This window comes from Ptychodera flava, chromosome 20 (assembly GCF_041260155.1).
Source record: "Ptychodera flava strain L36383 chromosome 20, AS_Pfla_20210202, whole genome shotgun sequence".
In the NCBI taxonomy this organism is placed as follows: Eukaryota; Metazoa; Hemichordata; class Enteropneusta; family Ptychoderidae; genus Ptychodera; species Ptychodera flava.
Genome location: NC_091947.1, coordinates 26,684,622 through 26,704,949, shown reverse-complemented (window position 1 = coordinate 26,704,949; position 20,328 = coordinate 26,684,622). Strand labels below are relative to the sequence as shown.

Sequence of the window (20,328 nt, the reverse complement as noted above, 5' to 3'; positions counted from 1 at the left end):
AGAAGACAATAAGATCGATTATGAAATACTCAAACTACAATACTTGCCGCTGGTTCTGCTAGTTTACGATTTTCTCGCTTACAGGCTCTAGCGGCGGGGAAAGTGCTTGAAACGTGCGCTTATCGGAGATGAAAGCAGGAAGCAAATTTCAATGCTTCGTTCGTGTGTGGCGCGTCAGCAGTCATAAGAAGACGCTACGATCGATTCTCAGGACAGTTAAGAAAATCCCCTACTTTACAATGGAAGCCCAGGCCGTACTGTTAGGTAAATAGGAAGGGGTAATTTTGATGACAGTTCCACACAGGAGCGCATCTTTTTCGGTATATAATCAAAAATGAAATAAAGATACTCACCATTTTGAAGACACTGTGCCGGGGTAACTATGCGTGACGTCACACCTGGTGCATCCTGGGACTGTGATATGTTTTACGCAGGCGCCATGACATGTAGTTGAAAGGTCAAAAGCGATAGCAGGCAAGAAGAAACATCTGGCCATCGCCAGGTCCAGAAAGTAAAACTTGTGCGATCACTGGCAGGCAGGTAACGACTTTATTTTATTGTAAACATTTTGATCAAGTTTTAAACTGGAAGATTGCTGAAAATCAATATATTTGCCGACATATTTCAGTGTTTTGTCGCAAGAAGTAAACTTTCTGCATTAGTTTTGTCAATGAGTGACCGGTACTCTTGTGATTCAATGATTGATCATGTGGCAAAGAAAGTCGGGGGGAGATAGGGATGATGATGTCTGGCGACCGACAAGAAGAACACGAAAATCCACTAACAATTAGAGCGAGTCGGGTTCTTGCAGATGTGAAGTTTGTCTTCCATATGTAGCTATGTTCGTCAATCCAAAGGATGATCCATTGATCAGAAGCCCCGTCCCTATGCCAACGGAATTTCAGAAATTTCCATAATCATCGGTGCGCTCTTATTATTTATTTTTACCATGTCTCCATATTCAAATAGTCTCGCTCACTTTTTGTGGCTGCCAGGCTTTGAACAATGAATAAGCATTTGGTTGAACCACGATCCCTGTGGAGGGGGCCTGGATGTGGTTGAACACAGCTGATGTTGTCTTTACTGTAATTTCCGTTGATCTCAAGTAAGAGTTTAACGAATAGCTGTCACTTCTCACCATAGAAATACCTAAGGTATATTTGAGCACGGTAGTCATGGTTCAAGCTATGTCGCATATCTATTTTAGGTCTATTTTAATGGTTATATCAATTAACACCTTGAAGGTCAACCAGAAAAAGTAATGATTTCAGCATTACATAAAACAGTAAAGTGAAGCTGCTGGCTGAAAAGGTCCAAGTAACACTGTGCCAAATGATGCTAAATGAAGCCATCACAGTTAGCCTATGAGATGTAGTACCTTGGTCACTTATTCCATGTTGTAGTGTTTGAAAGATGGTCGAAGGTTTTCAGAATATTTCTTGGGGAAATAAACAATATTTAACATTTTCATTATGTGATAGCACAGACACTTTTGGCCCCATTTTCCTAATAATATCTCACAGTTAGATATCTTACACGTTTCTTCAAAGCAACATTGGTAATAGAACACCTTTATAGTCTTCAAAATGCTAGGTATGAAATTTGTATACTTAGGGAAAGTATGTCTACGACACCTAAAAATTTGGAATCAAAATGAGATCATAGGTTATACAATACTGCATTAAAGGATATCTCTACTAGCATAGAATTGGACATAATCAGGGCAGCCATATTGGCTTACAGTAAGGGGCCGTCGATAATAAAAGCTGACGCACAAGAAACGTAATTCCTTCGTTTTACTTGAAACCCCCTCCCTCCCCCCTCAAAACGAAAGTTCTTATGCGAAATCAATTTTGTATTATGATACCGTTTCTGACAAATCCTCACGCACCTCTCCGATCCACACGCCCATGAGAAAATACCGGAAGGGCACATTAATTGATAAAGCTCCACTTTACGCGTTTCACTTTTTAAGACAGAACATTTTAATGTATTTTGCACGTAGGAAAATGTTTCACATACATGTTTCAAGTTGAAAAAGCATACAGGTTTTTATTTCACATTCATTTCTTTTCGTTGTCTTTTCTGTCTCCGTATTTTGTGGTCATTCTGTTCTCGATGAACGCGAGGGTAGTTTTGCGTTCTCGCTGCAAAGTCACACTTCAAAAACAATAGAAAACGCTTATGCGATTTTGACGCACACAAAACGAAATGAGCTTTTACCCCCCCCCTAAACGAAAGAATTACGTTTGTCGTGCGTCAGCTTTTATTATCGATGGTCCCTAAGAGGAGATTATATTTTGATGTGGTAGATATTTGCATATGAATTGACAAATGGGACAATGTGCAAACCCATTGTTTGATCCAGTAAACATACATACCACACTTTATAAACATGTAACAGGTCTACAACAAATGATAATACATGCCAGTCATCGATTGATTCCAGATGAAAAATTACAATTCTGGTGGTGTCTTATGTTTAATGGAGCAGATTTTGAAGCATTTCATGGTTTGAGTTTTTGGACAGGCAAACTTCATCATGTGATTTTGTTATTTATTTCTAGAAATACTATACTACAGGGATATCAGTGATAACCATTCCGATAACAGCAAATATTTGTTCAACCTTTGATCATTGTTGAGATTCTCAAAATTGATATTTCACTATCAGTCAGACAAAGAAACAACTTGGATGATAAAGCTTGAAAAGTTATAAAATATATTCAAGCATTAATGTGGGAAAATTTGCAAATTCCATGGAAATGTCCCATTTTCAAATTATAGTTTTACCTGTGTTTGCCCCTTTTGCTTCAGTCAGAGCAGAAAAAAATATTAAAAATTTCAAAACCATGGTTCCTTATAATTGTCTAGCCTGGAAAATCTGGCTCTCAAGGCAGGGAAGAGGTACCAGTACCTCTATAGGAAGAGGAAGGGTATACAGCCCTGCCTCCAGTGACATATCTTCCAGTCTAATATTTGTCTAGATCAGTGAAATTAGTTCGAAATGCTAAAAACGTTATCTGTTTCACTAGTAAGTAATATGTTTGACCAGCAGAACCTCAACCAGTTTTGATTTGTGCTTTGCCCTTACAACTCTTTATTTTCGGTAAAGCAATTAAACTCTGTAACATAACAATTAAATATATTGTTATGCAAATTAACCACTGTGCTATCAGAAATTCCTGAGGGGAACACTGAAGGCATAATATTCATTTGTTGAGGTGTACAGTTTGAATGTATATTTGGACTTAACATTTATGTATGGAGTTACCAGTAATATTCAAGTGCCAACAAAAGTGCAGACTTTACAACGTGCTTCAAGATGTTTCAAGGAGCAGATAAGAAAAGTAGCTCATCCACATAATAAAATTTCAAAAATAACATTTATCGTATCTCTACAACTATAACTTAGAGCATGGCACTTGGTTAGTGGACTATCATATTCGAATAAATAGAAAATACCAGTGTTGTATGTGTTCTTTACATTATAGCACACAGGTCAAAGGTCATGGCAAACCAGGTAGATGGAGAAAGTCAAACAGTGAAACCAAGGATAGATATTGATGCACCGAGATGGGACCAAAGTACTTTCACAGGGAGACTCAAACATTTCTTCAACATAACCGACCCTAGAACTCTACTCTGTAGTGAGAAAGAACTGGACAATGCCAAGGAACTAGTCAGCCAATACAGGTAAAGTTTCATGAATTTCAAATAACGGTTCATCAGGTGCGCATGTTAGAGGTGACCGGTGTTGTGTCATAGAATGGCTTCTGACAGCCTGACATTTGAGAATCAGCCTCAAAACCAGAGATATTTAGAGCTGTAAGTTTCATGTTTTATTTTTTGTTTTTTTTGCAGCAGTTTCTTGCTCCACTTCTCAATCTTGTTACAGTGCCTGGTATTCAACTTGTCAACACAGCCTGTATGCATGCAATACCTGATGTTATTGTTGGCAATTGCATTTTAGTCTAGATCACAATGTATCAATCTACAATAACATTTCACATCATACACAATGTATGGTGTTTGGAAGGCTAATATTTGCATTTCAGTATACTTTATCGGAAAGAAGAAAATTTGTTTTATAAATCCACACTTTTGAGAGACTTTCTATTGTCTGTGTTCGATTGCACAAGCTGCGTTCCCCACACACATTCAGAGTATACTAGACATCATATCAGTGAAGTCGAGCTGCTATCAAAGTCATTATCCTCTGCAAATACAGATTGGGTACAGAGCCTACAGGAACAACTGAGGAACAGCTGTACTATGCACAGAAATTATACATGTCAGCATTTCACCCTGATTCTGGTGAGAAACAGAATTTGATTGGTCGGATGTCCTGTCAGGTACCAGGTGGTATGATCATCACAGGTGGCATGCTACAGTTTTATAAGTAAGTGTAACACTTATTTTCTATCCTTCTCAATGATGACAAGTCTTTCCTGAGGGATGAAGACAAGACTTTATCTTGGTACAAAGGTGTAATCTCATTGGACAATAAAATGGCATTGTTTTTGTAACATCTTTTAAGCGTGTTACTTTAATGCTGGTAGTCAATGTTTGACTTTCCAATTATGTGTGGAATTTCTGAATTTTTAGTGCTGAAGCCCAAAAGTTCATCACTGGTACTCCAATGAGCTTAGCTAAAGAGCATGTTTGAAATCTGGTGAGCATACAGCACAGTGACATGAAGTGTAAAACATTATCAATCAGACTGATTGACTATCTTTTGAAAAGGTCTTTTCAAAATCAGAAACAATCGTGAAATGTCAGACTCAGAGGGTCATGCCTTGACAGCATCATCCTCTTTTCTAGGATGTCGCCATCTCTGCACGAAAGTTCAGGGTCAAACATTGGCCATTGGTATTGAAATAATATTTTTAAAGAGGTTACAACAAGACAATGCTACTTTCAGAACAGTAGACAGAATGAGATCCAACTGCCAAATGTCATTAACTTTAGAACGTCCATTTCAGAGTTACTCATAAAACCAAAGCCTTAACATTCACTTAATTCTGAAATGCACCATGTCAATGAATTGTATTTTATAGCTACTTCGTCTTACAGGGGGGATTTTCATAAATGCTTGTGCTTTTCCTTCTGCATGATTTTGTGACAGTCTAGACAAAGAAAACAGCAAATACCAATGCCATATTTTACTTCCATAGAGGATAAAAGAGATTTCATTCCTCCCTATCACACCGTATCTCTTGAACATGCTGCACGTTTTTCATACAATTTCTGGTACTTACATGTATACTGGCCCATATTTTGTCTCATAGAACATGGTCTGGTGTGGTCGCTTGGCAGTGGATTAATCAGTCTTTCAATGCACTTGTCAATTACACAAATCGAAATGCAGCATCTCCAATTACAAATAAGTAAGTCCTGGTTCGTTTATTAATTTAATTTATACAGTGACATGTATTGGTCATCCATTGCATGACAATTCATTTGTCACAATTAATTATGAGTGTCTTGTTATTATGGTTTCAAATTATCTCATACTCCAATTTTTTCAAAGTTGGCAGATTTATTGATGGAAATGAATGACTGTTGAACTCTGACGATGTCAGCTTTTCTTGGTATCAAGTTTTTTCCATTCCCACTGCAGAACAATGAGAGCAAACATACACCCAAAATAACATTTCTAGTAGTGTAATAAAATTCTGACCACTCCTTGAATAACTATGTGTGTGCATATTTTCATTGTTGCTTTCCACCCTGGTCTTCCTCACACCACAACTATTTTATTCTGTAATGTTACAACCTTTATGTCAGGTTTATAATGAATTTCTGCAAACTGTCCTTAGCACCGTGTTTCTGTAGAGTAATGCAGAGATGTTGAAAGTTTAGCCAAGATAGAATTTAGTCTTCATGTACATGTAAATTGAACAGTGCAAAAGTGTTTATATTTGTGCCACATATCACTTGATCAGCATACTATATAACAGACTGCCCTCTCTATAAGTATATGAATTTTCTTCTGTTTTTTGAAATAACCTGGTATATTTTGTTTTACTAGACAAATTGGCCTAGCCTATGTTACAGCAACCAGCAGTGCTCTTATAACAGCAATAGGACTTAACTCTCTTGTGAAGGTAAGAATTCCTTATCTTCTCCTGGGAAATCAAAATCACTGACATGAAAATTTCCATTACATGTGAAACTTACTGCTCTACATAATAGTTCAGTGGGTTTTACACCTGAGTTGTAAATACCAATCACTTTGATGTATATCATACCCACAAATAGATGTTTATCTTTGTTCTTCGTTGAAGCTTGGAATTAATCAAAATATTCTTTGACTTTTTTCGCACAGACTGCCCCACCACTTTTAGCAAGGTATGTACCATTTGCCGCCGTTGCTTCTGCTAACTGTGTTAACATCCCGATGATGAGACAACGTGAATTGCTAGACGGTATCATACTCTTTGACGACAACGGCAATCAAGTTGGGAAATCCCAGGTGAGAAGATTGGACTAGCGCCCTCTCTAGCCAGATCAAACGTTAAAATATTATGAGAATTCCCTCAACAGTCTTATATTTATCAATGAATTTTAATATGTTTGCATTCTTTAACTTGAAATACCTGAAATGTAAAACTTTTCTGTGGTGATTTGAATTTGCCACAAATTTTCAACTATAAGTCTTTCGCCCCCTATTCTGAAGTCATATGATTGGTCCACCCACCCCTTTTGAAAATAATTCAAATCTACCAAAATCTGCCTATGACAAGGTGACTTTGCTACTCTTACACTAATTTCCACTTAATTTTTAGCTTTTCGGTGATACTACCGGAAAGAAGGGTAGTGGTGGATTGATTTGGTTGGTGATTCTTTTTTTAGTCCCCACGGACACCGTCCGGGGGAACTTATAGGTTTGGTCATGTCCGTGCGTGTGTGCGTGCGTGCGTGCGTGCGTGCGTGCGTCCGTTCACGCAGATATCTCAGAGATGCCTGGAGCGATTTCTTTCAAACTTGGTACAAGGATTACTTCATATGTCATACAGATGCACATCGATTTGTTTTGTGATACGATTCAATATGGCTGCCAGGCGGCCATTTTATTATGATTTTTTCGTGTACAGAACCATAACTCAGGCATGTTTCAACTGATTTTACTGCTGAAATCACTGATGTGTTCAAAACGTCAAAACAAAGGCCCAGCCGCCAGCGCGTCTCACCGCAAGATATTCCCAGCTGTCACTCAACTTGTCAAGCGAAAACATCAAACCGCACACTCAAAAGATCGTGGCGCGAAATAGAAAAGTTTCACCTGCCAAAACAAATCTGCTAAACCACGCCTCTAATTTTAACCCAAATTTACGATCAACCACTTTCCCAGACGTTCAGACATTTGGTCCTGGCGAGTCCGCATGCAGTGGCGCTTCGGCCGTTTCTGTCGTTTCATCTTTGAAAATCCAGATAGTGTGAAGCGATGAACTGCAGCATTTACACAAACGGAACACCGAATAGGGATAAACAACTAGAAGCATGGCTGGCAAATATCGACTTGGAACTTGTGAAATATGCGAGGGCTTTAAAAAATGCTGGGTACACCAGTCTTCGAGCTATGGCGAGATTAACAGCGGAAGACATTCAGGACTTTCTGCCGGAAATTCTAACAGGTGATAAACGTCTGCTCATATACGAGTCCGCCAAGCTACGCACTCCCATCAAGAATACGAAGTCATCGGATGAACCGGAAAACACTGCCACGAGTAAGTTGAACACTTCGCATATTGTAAACCATGCAAGTGGCGGTACTTCAAAGAGTAACTATCAGCCCACAACTACGATAAACGTGTCCACGAAGGGAAAACGTTCACGATCGCCAACGAAAGGTCATGTAGATGAAACATTAAACGTATCACGGAAACAGCGATTTAGTGGGCCACGAGATTCCCCTCAAACGTCGTCTGAGCCAAAACCGGGGTAGAAGCTATATGACTCCATCCGAAAAAATGAAAATCGACATGGAACTGGAAATTGAAAACACTGAACAAACTTTAGAAAAACTGCAAAAAGACCTCAACTGTATGCAGGAATCCTTTCAACCAACAAGCACGTAAAGCATGGTCCATCATGCAGTATATAATTGCCACCAAAAATTGGGCCACAATGTCCTCCATTGCAAATTTCCAAAGTGTGAAAGTGCGTCATTTTGCAAAGACATAAATTGAAGTGAACATAGAAAGGAGAGGAGGAAGATGATAAACATTTCAAGTGAAATAAAGTCAGCGAAAGAGAAAATCAAAGAAAAACGGCTTCAACTTCAAAGACTGTGTAGCGTTATTACGGCCAGTCGCAACACATATGCTTCTAAAATTAGAGGAAAATTAATCAACAGCAACACTGAGAAATATTTGTCAGGTGACGGCGCGGTGAACTGGCTTGAAGTAAATGCTGACACTAGGAAACTTGAGACAGTTTTAGGTGGAGACTTGCCTGAAGAGGCCTCAGATGTACAGCGGCTCATCGCGAACTACGATGACAAGTGTCTCCATAGAAATTCGAAAATCAGGAAAGCCGAAAGTAAAGTAATTGATTTGTGGAAAATGAAAGGGGTGAATTGGCCAGGCAAGCAGACAACCACAGTGGCTACCACTGAGACGAACGAAAAAGATGTAAACAAGGAAAGTTCGAAACGTGGCGCAGTTTTAACGAACGAACAGCATGATGACATGTTGCTGAAAATTGGTATAGAAGAAAGTATGAAGACGTATGAAGAAGAGCAGGAAAGAACAATGAACAAACCAAATAGAGATCAGATGTTAGACAATATCTTCACCGTATTATCTAACATGCAGCAACAAATATCCATCTTGAGTCAACAGCAGCTGAACGTCAACTACACGAACATTGTTCAGGAAAAACATACTCCATCTGCTAAACCTGACTTTCCTGTGCCTGAGCACGGTACTCAAGCCAAGGTTGTACCAACGCGTTTTCAGTCAGATACTAATAATATCCACACACCACCACGACAGAAAAATAAGTTCAGCGTAGAATATATTTTGTCAAAGTCACCGGCAAAAAACAAATACCCTGGCGAAATCGTTCACGCCAATCAAATAAACTGCAACGCGAGTACAATGTTGGAACATCCACCGGTACCAAAAACACAATATTCCATGTATTCAGTTCCTATACCAAATTCTTTATATAACCAAGATATTGGCCAACGGTACACCGTTATGCGCGAACAGATGTCAAATAGAAATTGTGAAAATACACACGCTAGTGATCAAGGGCAAAGTTTGTTAACACAACGCGGAATATATAGTTCGGTGCAAGATCAGGGTGGATTTTTTCCAGTGCCAGGTAGTTTGGCAGCTGAGCCTATCATTGATTTCCATCGCACTTTACCGACAACTAGTTGCACACCTGTGGGATCCTCAACTGTCGATAGTTGTGGAACTAATGAGGACATTGAAAGTCAAGTGCAAATGTCAAATGTAAATACATCCTCGCTTGATATACCTCAACCAACTCAATCCGGAAGTGAAAACATAACCAATTAGTTGGCATTGTATGAATCGGCTCGTCATCTGGGAGACTTGTAAATCATTTGTTACGCAGATTGAACACTCAACTGTACGATCAAATGTTTTCGACAGGAAAAAACTACATTTAGTGTCATCAGAAATGAACTCGTATCATTTATTGCAGATAAATAAAATCATTTGAAATCAGCAAAAGAAAACTTTTGACATGTTGTGTGCCCGGTTTCACACATAGCTGAGGTGAGAACTATGCCCATAATTTGAAACATTTTACTGATTAATCAGGAACTGTTGTTATTTGCTTGATAATTTGTGATACTGATATTTAGAATTGAGAAGTTTACTCTGAGTTTTCAAGGAAAGGGAAATTTTGAAGTTTCATGCTGTTTGTATTCTAGAGCGTTCATGACTAAGATGGGTTTCAAAATTGAGTCAGAAATTTTCATAAGCTTTTATCTTAAGATTACTTTAATCAAAGTTCAGTCACAGTTCAGTTCAGTTCAGAGTTCAGTTTGTGATGTGACTGGTTCAGCCCATATGGCTCAGTTCCTCGGTTATTTGGAATTCAATGGTAACTAATGAAGAAAATTCAATTGTTGCATTACCTGTGATTGTAATGATTTTTACTATTTGGTTGACAGAAATTGCAAGGATGTGGAATTATTCAGGTCCAGACATATCCAAATTTAACACCACATCATGTTTTGACAAATTAAACATAGTATTGTGCTACCATTGGGTAATGTAGAGGCCAGTATCAAAATCATTTTATAACCATTTGGCTATTTTTCTCTACAGTATAGCATGTTATTCCAGTCAGTGAATTTGAATGGATGCCAGGTACATACATTGTTCTGTCGTGTTACTTAAATTCACACCTGGCAAGAATCAGGTTCCTGTGTTCTATATTGAGTATTCCAGTGTTCTTTAGTGTTCTCCTGTTTATAACATGCGTTTGCAGGGTTTGCATTTTACTGGTATTCCTGCGATATAATTTCTGCATGTTTTACATTGTTGAAATAAAAAGTTGAGCTTGATACGTTGTATCACTCATAGAATGAGATATATGATTTTGATATACTTTCTCTACTATTTTAGTCTTCAACAGACAGTAGCTTAAGGTGGTTGGAAAGGCTATTTTTGCACACATTCTTTTCTCAGAGTTAATGTCAAGTTTCAAGTGTTAGAATCAAGATATTTAGTTCAAATTTCAGGATAATTCCCTTAGTTAATATTTTCTCCAAAGAATATAAAAATTGTATATTTGCAGCCATGATTTTGAAATATGACAGCAGTAAATATTAAAATTTAATTTTTCATATTTTTTTACATATTTGAATTTAATAATAATTGGATAGTATTAATATTACCAAATTAGTTATAAATATGTTGACACTATTTATTGTAAGATTTGTACAGCAGGATTTGTAAATAAAATTTGTTTTTATGATTTTACATGGGTTTATTTATCAAAAAATTATTAAAAATTCTTTCAAATTTCAAATGTGATTTTTCAAAAAGTACTTCAAATACAGGAAAATTGTGCCGTACAAATCTTATCTTTAACCTTGTTAATAGGCTGTAAAAATTCCATGTCCATATCTCATTTCAAAGTTGGATTAAATTGGTATAAAATTATGTAGGAAAACTGTTATTCTGTCAAAAATGTTGAAAACAAGCCATATTTGCACCCCTCTTTTGAAGTCATAGAGCATTTTTTTGGTTATATCTCACTTTTGACACCTCTTTGACACTCCAAAGATTCTAAAAATGCATTTACAATAGCAGTCACTCACTCTGAATGCCAGCACCGCCTTGTCAAACTTTCCTGAAAAACAGTAAATAATGACTTTCCCTTTTCAAACATTTTATTAAAAGCTAGGGGACCTCTACCATAGTTAATACACTAAGGACTCCCCAACTTCTTCTTATTTGGTCAGTTTTGAGAAGTTTTAACAGGCTATAACTCTGCAATGCCTTTGTGCCCAAATGTCTAGTTTTTTTTATTCCCCAGAGAATGTAACTACTTTTATATTTTAATAGTTTTGTTACCTTCTCGTGTCTATTTATAGACAGAGAAGGTATTAGAGTTGAAAACCAGTATGCTGCTGTCAAGAACTTCCGTCTGTCAATACGTCCGTCTGTCAAGATCCGTTGACGTCATGCCATCGTGATGGGTCATATCATAAACTGGTGGGGGTGTTCATGGTTCAGGTTGAGGTGCAGGAGAATGACTTTGAGCTGTGACAAAAATCAAAAGGGACTTAGCGGCATAGCCACAGTGTTAAGCCTTTCACCAAGGTTCTTAGTTGACTACGATCTATTACAGACTACTGAGCTGACGTTAGGGGTACTCACTTTGTGTTTGCTCACTCTGTGTGCGCTAGTGTTTGGTACTGAGTTGCGTGGATATCCCCTCATGGCCTCACGTGATATGGGCCTGTTGCATAATCTGCAGATGATCATATGCCTCCGAGTCTGAAAACGGTCATTGTGTAAGCCTGTCGGCATTTTCCTTGCATTTTTTCTCATTAAATTTTGCAAAATATCGGCGAGTACCTCAATATTTCAAGATAACTCTTTCTTCCCAATCGTTTCCTGGAGTTTCAGAGTCATATGAACGAAAATGAGTGAAAGTTTTAGACAGGAAAATCGGACGTCGGCCATGTTCAATGTTTACAGTACAATCAGAAGTTTACGTGGAGGAATTAACCAACAAACACAGGAGTGTTCATGATGCCCGCCCTCTAGAGGCAGACCCTCCTATATGAAGTACCACATTTGATGCTTGTGGAAAGCTTGACCACACAATGGAGCATTTAAACTTTTAGAAAATGACAAACTGAATAAGAAGGTATTCAGAAAATGTCAAATACTGAGGAAAAATGCGCAAATATTCAAAATAAACAGGTTAACTGATTGGTCAGCTATAAAAAACAATGAAAATGTTTATGATCAAAAGTTTTTGAGATGCGCACATTTTAAAAAATACAGAAATTATTAACATTATAAATATAAGACCAAACTATTTTTTCAGGGATGGGACAGGTTGGAAATGAGGGGTGAGAGACAAAGGCACTCCTATTGCTGCATGTGGATGCAGCCACACCATTTCATTTACAGCATACTTATTCACTGTGTTGTGTTCAAGTTCCATATTGTACTGACTGTCATACAAGGATAACATAAGCAAATCAAATCAAATTAGAAAAGGATCAATGCTGTTGTGTGGATTTTGCTGAACATGGCTGATATTTCGCCCTATATATTTGGTATCCAGCAAAGGCATATTTTGATGTAAAGTCAAAATTAACACTACATTGCTGACAATATATTTTACCGTTTCTGCATGAATTTTTCTTTTTAAATTATAGTATATTAGTACTTCAAACAGATTAACAGTTATCGTGATGTCAACCCATAATTTTACATCACATAGACTGTAATTCTGCCAATTTTTTTTGTTTTTCAGTCATTTTATAAATTTTGCTCTGCACAGGATGATTGAACAAATTGCAATGTTTGAATTTGTAAACTCAAAGAATAAAAATCGTTTGGTCACAAATTAAATTATTTTTTGAAAAGAAATTTACTCTTAAACACTTTTAGCATATATTCTTTACATGGTCATGTATTTCAAGGAAAATATGCCTATTAAAAACAGTAACTTCTTTACTTTCAATTTTTTTTCAATACTATGACAATTATCAGCCATGAGGTTATACAAACACAAGACCAGATAGGCGTTTTTCATCATTTCCACAGGACTCTTTGGAAAATCCATTAAAAACACTTAAAAGTGACTGGAAATGATCACTTGGTATACATTTAATTTACAGATGCCAGGTTGTGTATTTCACATGCACTCAGGTCAGTAAGGAAGTGCGTCATTACTATTTTGGACTGTTAATTCTTATTTCTGAATTGTTTAACTTTTTCCAACATTGAACTATCTTTAGGCAGTTTATACTGTAGCTTAGAATTTTTTTGATTGATGTATTTAATCATCTTTTGGGTTCTTTGGGTCCATATCCCACCTCATGCCCCTACATCATCAACTATTTACCGGTACCAACAACTCCATGCCAACAACCAATTACCTGACCTGGCCACACATTAGAGAAGGTACAGCGTCATTGACGGTATTTTTGAAATTTATAACTGACGCTCTAGCCTTTCCAACCACCTTAACCATTAAGACTTTTCTCAGTACTACTGTTTTGTATATCAAATTCAAGTTGTTCTTCTTCAAAAGCACGTTGAACCACCCAGTATCCAGCTTATCAACACGTGTACATGTACAGTGCAATGTTATTGTTTACATCTGAATTTGAACCTTGACTAAAATTCACTTGTCAACAATAACAATCAATCTATACATAAACTGACTGTTGACAAGGTGAATAATGGGTGTTTCAAAATGCTGTAGGGAGTAGAACAAGGACTTGCAGTTAATCCAACAGTACGATAGTAACCAAGTACATCTGATGGTTTGATCTCTCGTAAAGCTTGAATTACCGCGAGGTGAAGATCGGTCCTTGCTAACTCGTTATATTCTGGTTTTGATAGCGTCTGCTTTAATTTTCCGAAGACGAATTCGACGGGTTCAGTTCGGGGGAGTAATACGGCGTGTACACTAGATAGATACCCATAGCATCGAGCCACGCACCTAAGTATCGACCCCCTTCATGATGATGAGCCGGGTGATTGTCGACGACAATGAAATCCCCGTACTCCAAAACCGGTCTGTGGGACATTAGACGCACGTTCTCGACGGCGTCTTCAAAAAACAAAAGACACTGCACAGTGTCTGTGTTCTGGTTGATTACCTTGGCATAACTGACACCTTCCAGACTAATCATTAAATGTAATGTTACCGCAGGAGATCTCATGTAACGTTGTATTTCGACGGCTCGTTCACCACGTAAGGCATGACCATAGCGTGGATTTAAATCCTGACTCAATTTAATACCCGCTTCATCAAAGAACTGGATTTTGTTTGGGTCTTGTCCATGTAAGAATTCACATATTCATCACAGTAAGTAATATTCTCATCGGTGAATTTTTCATAGGCTACTGGCGTCAGTTTTTTAAAGTCCATTCCCCACCTGACAATCGGCTTCTCACAGCTCGTGCGATGGCACTGGTTGAGACATCTTCTGCACTATCGCCATACTCGTCGATTTTTTCTTTGAGAGCCCGGTATGTCATGGACGGTTGAAACCTTTTCAAAGTTTCGATGAGTTCAACTTCACCATCTTTCAGCTTCGGATATGAGCCGCGGTTTCCTTTTAACACTTTACAGGATACAAAGCGCTGCCATATATTTCGTAACCCACGATCGCTGAAACGGAACTTTTCTGCCACCTCTCGGAACGACGAAAAATCACCGGTAACTGGATCCCCACCTCGCAGTAAAATTTCTTGGACAATCAAATCCTGTAACTCGGGCAAGGTTGTTCTCCCTCTTCTAATCTCCGTCCCTTTGAATTAGTGAAGTTGTATTCAGTCATCAGGGAGTAAAAGTACCGGACGCAGGTAAACAATTGAATTGAGAGAAAATCAGTGCACGAACACGCGTCGAATCTTAGACAGTAGAGAAAGTACTATGGTCAAATACAGAGTGTGTCCGGGGGAGTGTGTGTGGTGGTCGATGTTCGGAAGGTGGGCGTGGTTTTATCTTTTTGGTCTGGGGAGTCAAGCTTTTCTGTTTCGCGCGTCAATGTTTTGAATTTGGCGGGCTCATGTTTTCAGTTGACATGTCTCACTGACAGCCGGGAAAAGTTGCGGTCAGACGCGCTGGCGGCAGGGTCTTTGTTTTGACGTTTTGAACACATCAGTGATTTCAGCAGTATTCAAAGTTGGTACAAGGAAATTGACCAATGTCATAGATATGCACATCAATTTTTTTTGTGATACGATCCAATATGGCCGCCGTGCGGCCATTTTCTTACGATTTTTTCATTTACAGAGCCATTACTCAGGCATGTTTCAAAAGATTTTATTCAAAGTTGGTACAAGGACATTGACCAATGTCATAGCTATGCACATCAATTTGTTTTGTGATACGATCCAATATGGCCGCTGTGCGGCCATTTTGTTACGAATTTTTCATGTACAGAGCCATAACTCAGGCGTAACTCAACCGATTTTATTCAAACTTGGTACAAGGACATTGACCTATGTCATGCACATGCACATTGATTTGTTTTGTGATACGATCCAATATGGCCGCCCTGTGGCCATTTTATTACATTTTTTCATGTCCAGAACCATAACTCAGACATATATCAAGCGAATTTATTCAAAATTGGTACAAGGAGATTGACCAATGTCATACATATGCACATTAATTTGTTTTGTGATACGATCCAATATGGCTGCTGTGCGGCCATTTTGTTATGATTTTTTCATGTACAAGCCATAACTCAGGCATATCTCAACCAATTTTAATCAAATTTGCTACAAGGACATTGACCTATGTCATACATATGCACATGTATTTGTTTTGTGATACGATCCAATATGGCCAACCGTTTGGCCTTTTTATTACGATTTTTTCATGTCCTGAACTACAACTCAGACAAGTATCAAGCGAATTCATTCAAAAGTGTTTTTATCACAGACCTAATGAAGAGGACTCTATCCTTTCTGAGGACCTGTAATCAAAGTACCCATTAACAAGTGGGGACTGTGTCATCAACGATGACTTGTTTCATTTATTTGTTCATTCATTCATTTACTCACTCATTCATTCTTCATAGAAAGCTGCAAGGAAGGCTATAGGACAGGTCGTCTTCTCAAGGATCACCATGGCTGCACCGGGAATGTGTAAGTGGCACCTCTCACTTTAGAAAATGAAAAATGTAAATCAGTTTTACAAGATGTCAAGATGTCATGGCCGCTATGCCTTACCATTAGTATACATCAGTATACAGTAGCCTAATTCAGTCATGTGATTTACATGTGATCACTGAACCACGTGACTGATGCCAATTGTCCAGCCAGTGTCATTCATGCTGATGAAGGGTTACCGGACGGACCCGAAAGCTACAGACAGTAGTAACTTTATTTGTTGAGTGCAACGGTTAAAAACTACATTATGATGTCATAACATAGTGCAAATACAAACATTAAAACTTGAATGTATTAAATCCGCTTGGTTCTTATTGAAATAATACCTTGATCTGATTTTAATGATTCAGTTGATCAAAGGGTGTAATTGTGAAATTATTGGATGTTCTGAGGTAATCACATTGACGAAGCTGACCAGTGTAAAGAATACTGAGCAGATGAATCAAATTTTACCATAATATTCAAGTATTTGATCAACAACATGCTCAGATAGCCTAATGAACATATTCACCTCAGCAAAAAAAATAATGAAATTATGAATGCATTTATATGGATGTATTATTTTATTTCCAGTAATTTTGCCGATCATTATGGAACGACTTGAAAAGTACAACTGGTTTAGGAGTGCCAAATTTCTACACGCTCCATTTCAAACTCTAGCTGTTGGCTGCTTGTAAGTAAAATACGTCATCTACTGAGTTCATAGATGAATGTGTTGTTGCGCTCTGTTCACCTGTGAATGTCAAGGTTAATGTCACCATAGGCTTTTTTTCATAGATTTGCTTATGTCTGGTCTTGACACTGTTTCCAACTGAGTTCCTAGACTATATTGAAATTTCTGATATGCGTGTTTTCGCTCCTGTTTGGGGACAACGTAGACTGGCCCAGATGTGGTATTTACATAGGAGTTCTATTTCCTTGAACCAGGTGTGAGCAGAACCTGCTATGTGCAAAGTATCACAGACTTGTTTATTGGACACAAGTTTGCAACTGCATAAAACTAATCAGTTTATTAACAATTGTACATTCTTTTTAAAGCTGACCTACACCAGTAGTCGTTACAGCAGTGGCAGTTATGTACATAGTTACAGTTTTTGACAATACCAGTAATATCTATATCCGTAAAAAGTTGCTCATTGATGAGACAATATAACAGTTCATGGAAAGTCATCTAGTTACATTATACCATTTCTGTGTCCAGTTCTACACTAGCAAATTACTAATGTTGCCTCTTTCTGTCCAGAAGGAGCCAAATGCTTCCCTTAATCACACTTGCACTGAAGATTTTTGTTTACTCCTTTTGTTTTTGCTAACTTATGAACAGCGCCCTCACAGCCAAAAAGTTATATCATAATTATCAATGTATATTGTCAGTGTTGTAAATAAAATATCTTTTTGACTTTTTGTTTCAGTTTGTTATTCATGACCCCAACAGCATGCAGTTTGTTTCCTCAGAAATGGTAAGTACACTCAAACGACACCAATCAAAGGTTTTCCATCATCACCCATCCCCCGTAACTGTAATTGTGCTACTTTTTACCTGTGACCTTGTGTCTCCTATCCTTGTGCAAAGGAGTAATTTCTTTGTGTATTTCAGCTGAATTGATGAAAAATCCAGGAAGAAACATTGCCAAGTCTCCTGTTCCTTACAAAGTTGTTTAAAAATCAAAGAAATTTCAAAATTATTCATCACATGGTTTGCAAAAAAAGGTACTTTCTCTCTTAGGTGCCTCTAATTGTTTATCTATTTATTTATTTTGTTTTGCATTGCTAATTGCAGCTCAATGAAGGTCAGCAAGTTAGAAGAGAATGTCAGGCTAGATATTCAAGAGAAATACGGAGATCTAGACACTGTTTACTTCAACAAGGGATTGTAGTGCTGTACTGTCACCATGATTGTATAATCCATACACAAGTTCTTGCCTGTGGATGTAACACAAAATACTGCCTGGGATACATTCATCATCTGTAGTGATCGTGAGGTTTTTAAGTCACAATGTTAGAATGATATGGTGTAACCTCAGATTGAAAGTTCAATGTCATGACCACCAGGCATGAGTGACCTGATGGCAATGAAAATATAAGTGGCAGATCTTGCAATCTGAGGGTAACTATTTTATCAGCATTACAAGATGAAAATGTCTAAACTTTTTTATCCATTTTTAGGGACTAAAGTCGATTTTTTTTTGGGGTATAGCATTTGTCAGTGTTTCATTTAGTTGACTCTTCTCACAGCCTGCTGAAAAATTTGCCAAACAAATTAAGAATTAAGCCTCAGCTATACTTGGAGACCAGTGCAGATCGCGAAAACAATGACAAGATTTCCAGTATCACTAATAATACCAAGTCAACCCTTTCAATGGTGTTTGCATGTTTGTTTCAATCTCTACATGCAGTGTCAAAGGTCACCAACGGAGTCAGAGGTCAAAGGATTACCAGCTACTCCAAAACAGTGATAACCACAGCAAAGAGCACTGCAACTCTGTACGTGACATTCATCATCATACATAAACTTTATTTTAATTTCTTACTTCAGTTTGCCTCCGTCTACAAATGCTGAAAACTAATCACTTCCTTCTTTTATTGTGGGCTAATTCACAATTTTCAGGGATGTCTGGTATTTTTTTTATCAATGTGATCTTTCTATCTCATTTGCTTTTTCAATGCAAGGAGGCATGTCCAAGACACTTTAGTGTTATGGTACGGTCACCGTAATTCAGGGTTTCTTAGCCCACAAAATATTTTTTGTCAGTAAATTGCCATTTCACAGATTTTGTCAACTAACGCACACTTCTACACTTACTGGTACAGCTGTGAAATGTGTATGTATTCTAAGAAAATATCAAATATAGTCTGTTGACAGTTTGTGTAGAGTCTAATGTGTTTATGTAAAACATAAGAATGTCTTATCGTATTTTCAATGGTGAAAGTTGCATATTGAACATTATGTGTGAAGCAAAAAACCGTAAGGAGAGTGTGTTAGACACCGTCTCCAAAAAAATCATCGGATACTCTTTAGTGCTATAAAATTCAAAATTGGCAAAATGTCCGATCAAATGAAAAAAAGTCAATGTTTTAATTCTCAGGAAAATCTGAATGAGAAATAGCAAGGTACAGGTGACTTTGTGTGAACTTTGAATTTAGGAAAATTTTGCTCAAATAAGAGGTATCTTTTTTAATATCGTGATAAAGAATGAGGCATTTTTTCTGCACAGTGGAGTTGCTGTTGGATTTACATGTAGTAGAGTACTTTTAGGGGTCATCTTGCTGGTGAATCGTACCGGTATGCATAATCTGCAAATGGATACTTCCTGCGAGTGTAACCATGCCAACAATAGGGAAATCATGAATCAGAAGAACAAAGTTCTATGTCATGGGTGAAACCGTACTCTTTAGATTTATTTTTTCGCTTGTACCGAAGGTATGGGGCTGAATCGTGTGTTTTATACTGATCTTAACCTTTTCACAGCCATGGTATCAATGGCAAGTCTTGACCTGTTTACAGGGAATTGGGGCTGAACAGGTTAAGTGCCATCTGAGAAATAGGTTTGAAAAATTTTAAACTCACAAAAGGCTGTATTTTTCTTTGTCGACTGTACATTGTTAGCATTCGTGAACCACTCAAATACCTCAACAGTGAAATTCTTATCAATTCTGAAATAGCATAATAAATCTTATTCAGGCAGTAGCTGAGTGTTTGGAATATTTTAGAGATGTCAAATGTGCAACAAATTATCTTATAATTGCACTCAATAGGCGTATATGAAATGTCATGAAGATTATTTGTAGTTTATAAATTTTTGTCAACTTTGGATTATTGTTTAAATCAATAATACCTACTGCATGCCAAGAGGCTGTGGAATAAGACCAGTCTGTTGACAATTTTACAGTCTAGTAATGCTTTCCACAATAATTATAACAATAAAGTCTTCCATTTATTTTGGTCAAAATAAAA

The 20,328-nt window shown here is 37.5% G+C and overlaps 2 protein-coding genes across 3 annotated transcripts in view; one reads left to right on the top strand and one right to left on the bottom strand.

The window, feature by feature from the left end:
• LOC139120446 (ADP-ribosylation factor-like protein 3) overlaps positions 1–467 on the bottom strand; it is a 16,636-nt gene extending 16,169 nt beyond the window's left edge. The window contains exon 1 of the mRNA XM_070684856.1: positions 354–467. Within this exon, the coding sequence (XP_070540957.1) occupies positions 354–356 (3 nt within the window). The 5' untranslated portion in view covers positions 357–467. The remainder of the gene's footprint in view (positions 1–353) is intronic.
• On the top strand, positions 424–20,328 carry LOC139120445 (sideroflexin-2-like). Of its 2 annotated transcripts, none has more exons than XM_070684854.1 (10): positions 424–540; positions 3,495–3,696; positions 4,232–4,402; positions 5,292–5,390; positions 6,035–6,110; positions 6,332–6,478; positions 16,283–16,349; positions 16,947–17,046; positions 17,786–17,833; positions 18,154–20,328. In XM_070684854.1, exons 2-10 carry the CDS (start codon positions 3,512–3,514, stop codon positions 18,248–18,250), a joined length of 990 nt encoding a protein of 329 aa, XP_070540955.1. In that variant the 5' UTR covers positions 424–540; positions 3,495–3,511; the 3' UTR covers positions 18,251–20,328. The 2 variants fall into 2 exon arrangements, with proteins under 2 accessions (XP_070540955.1, XP_070540956.1); XM_070684855.1 differs by having other exon boundaries at positions 456–536.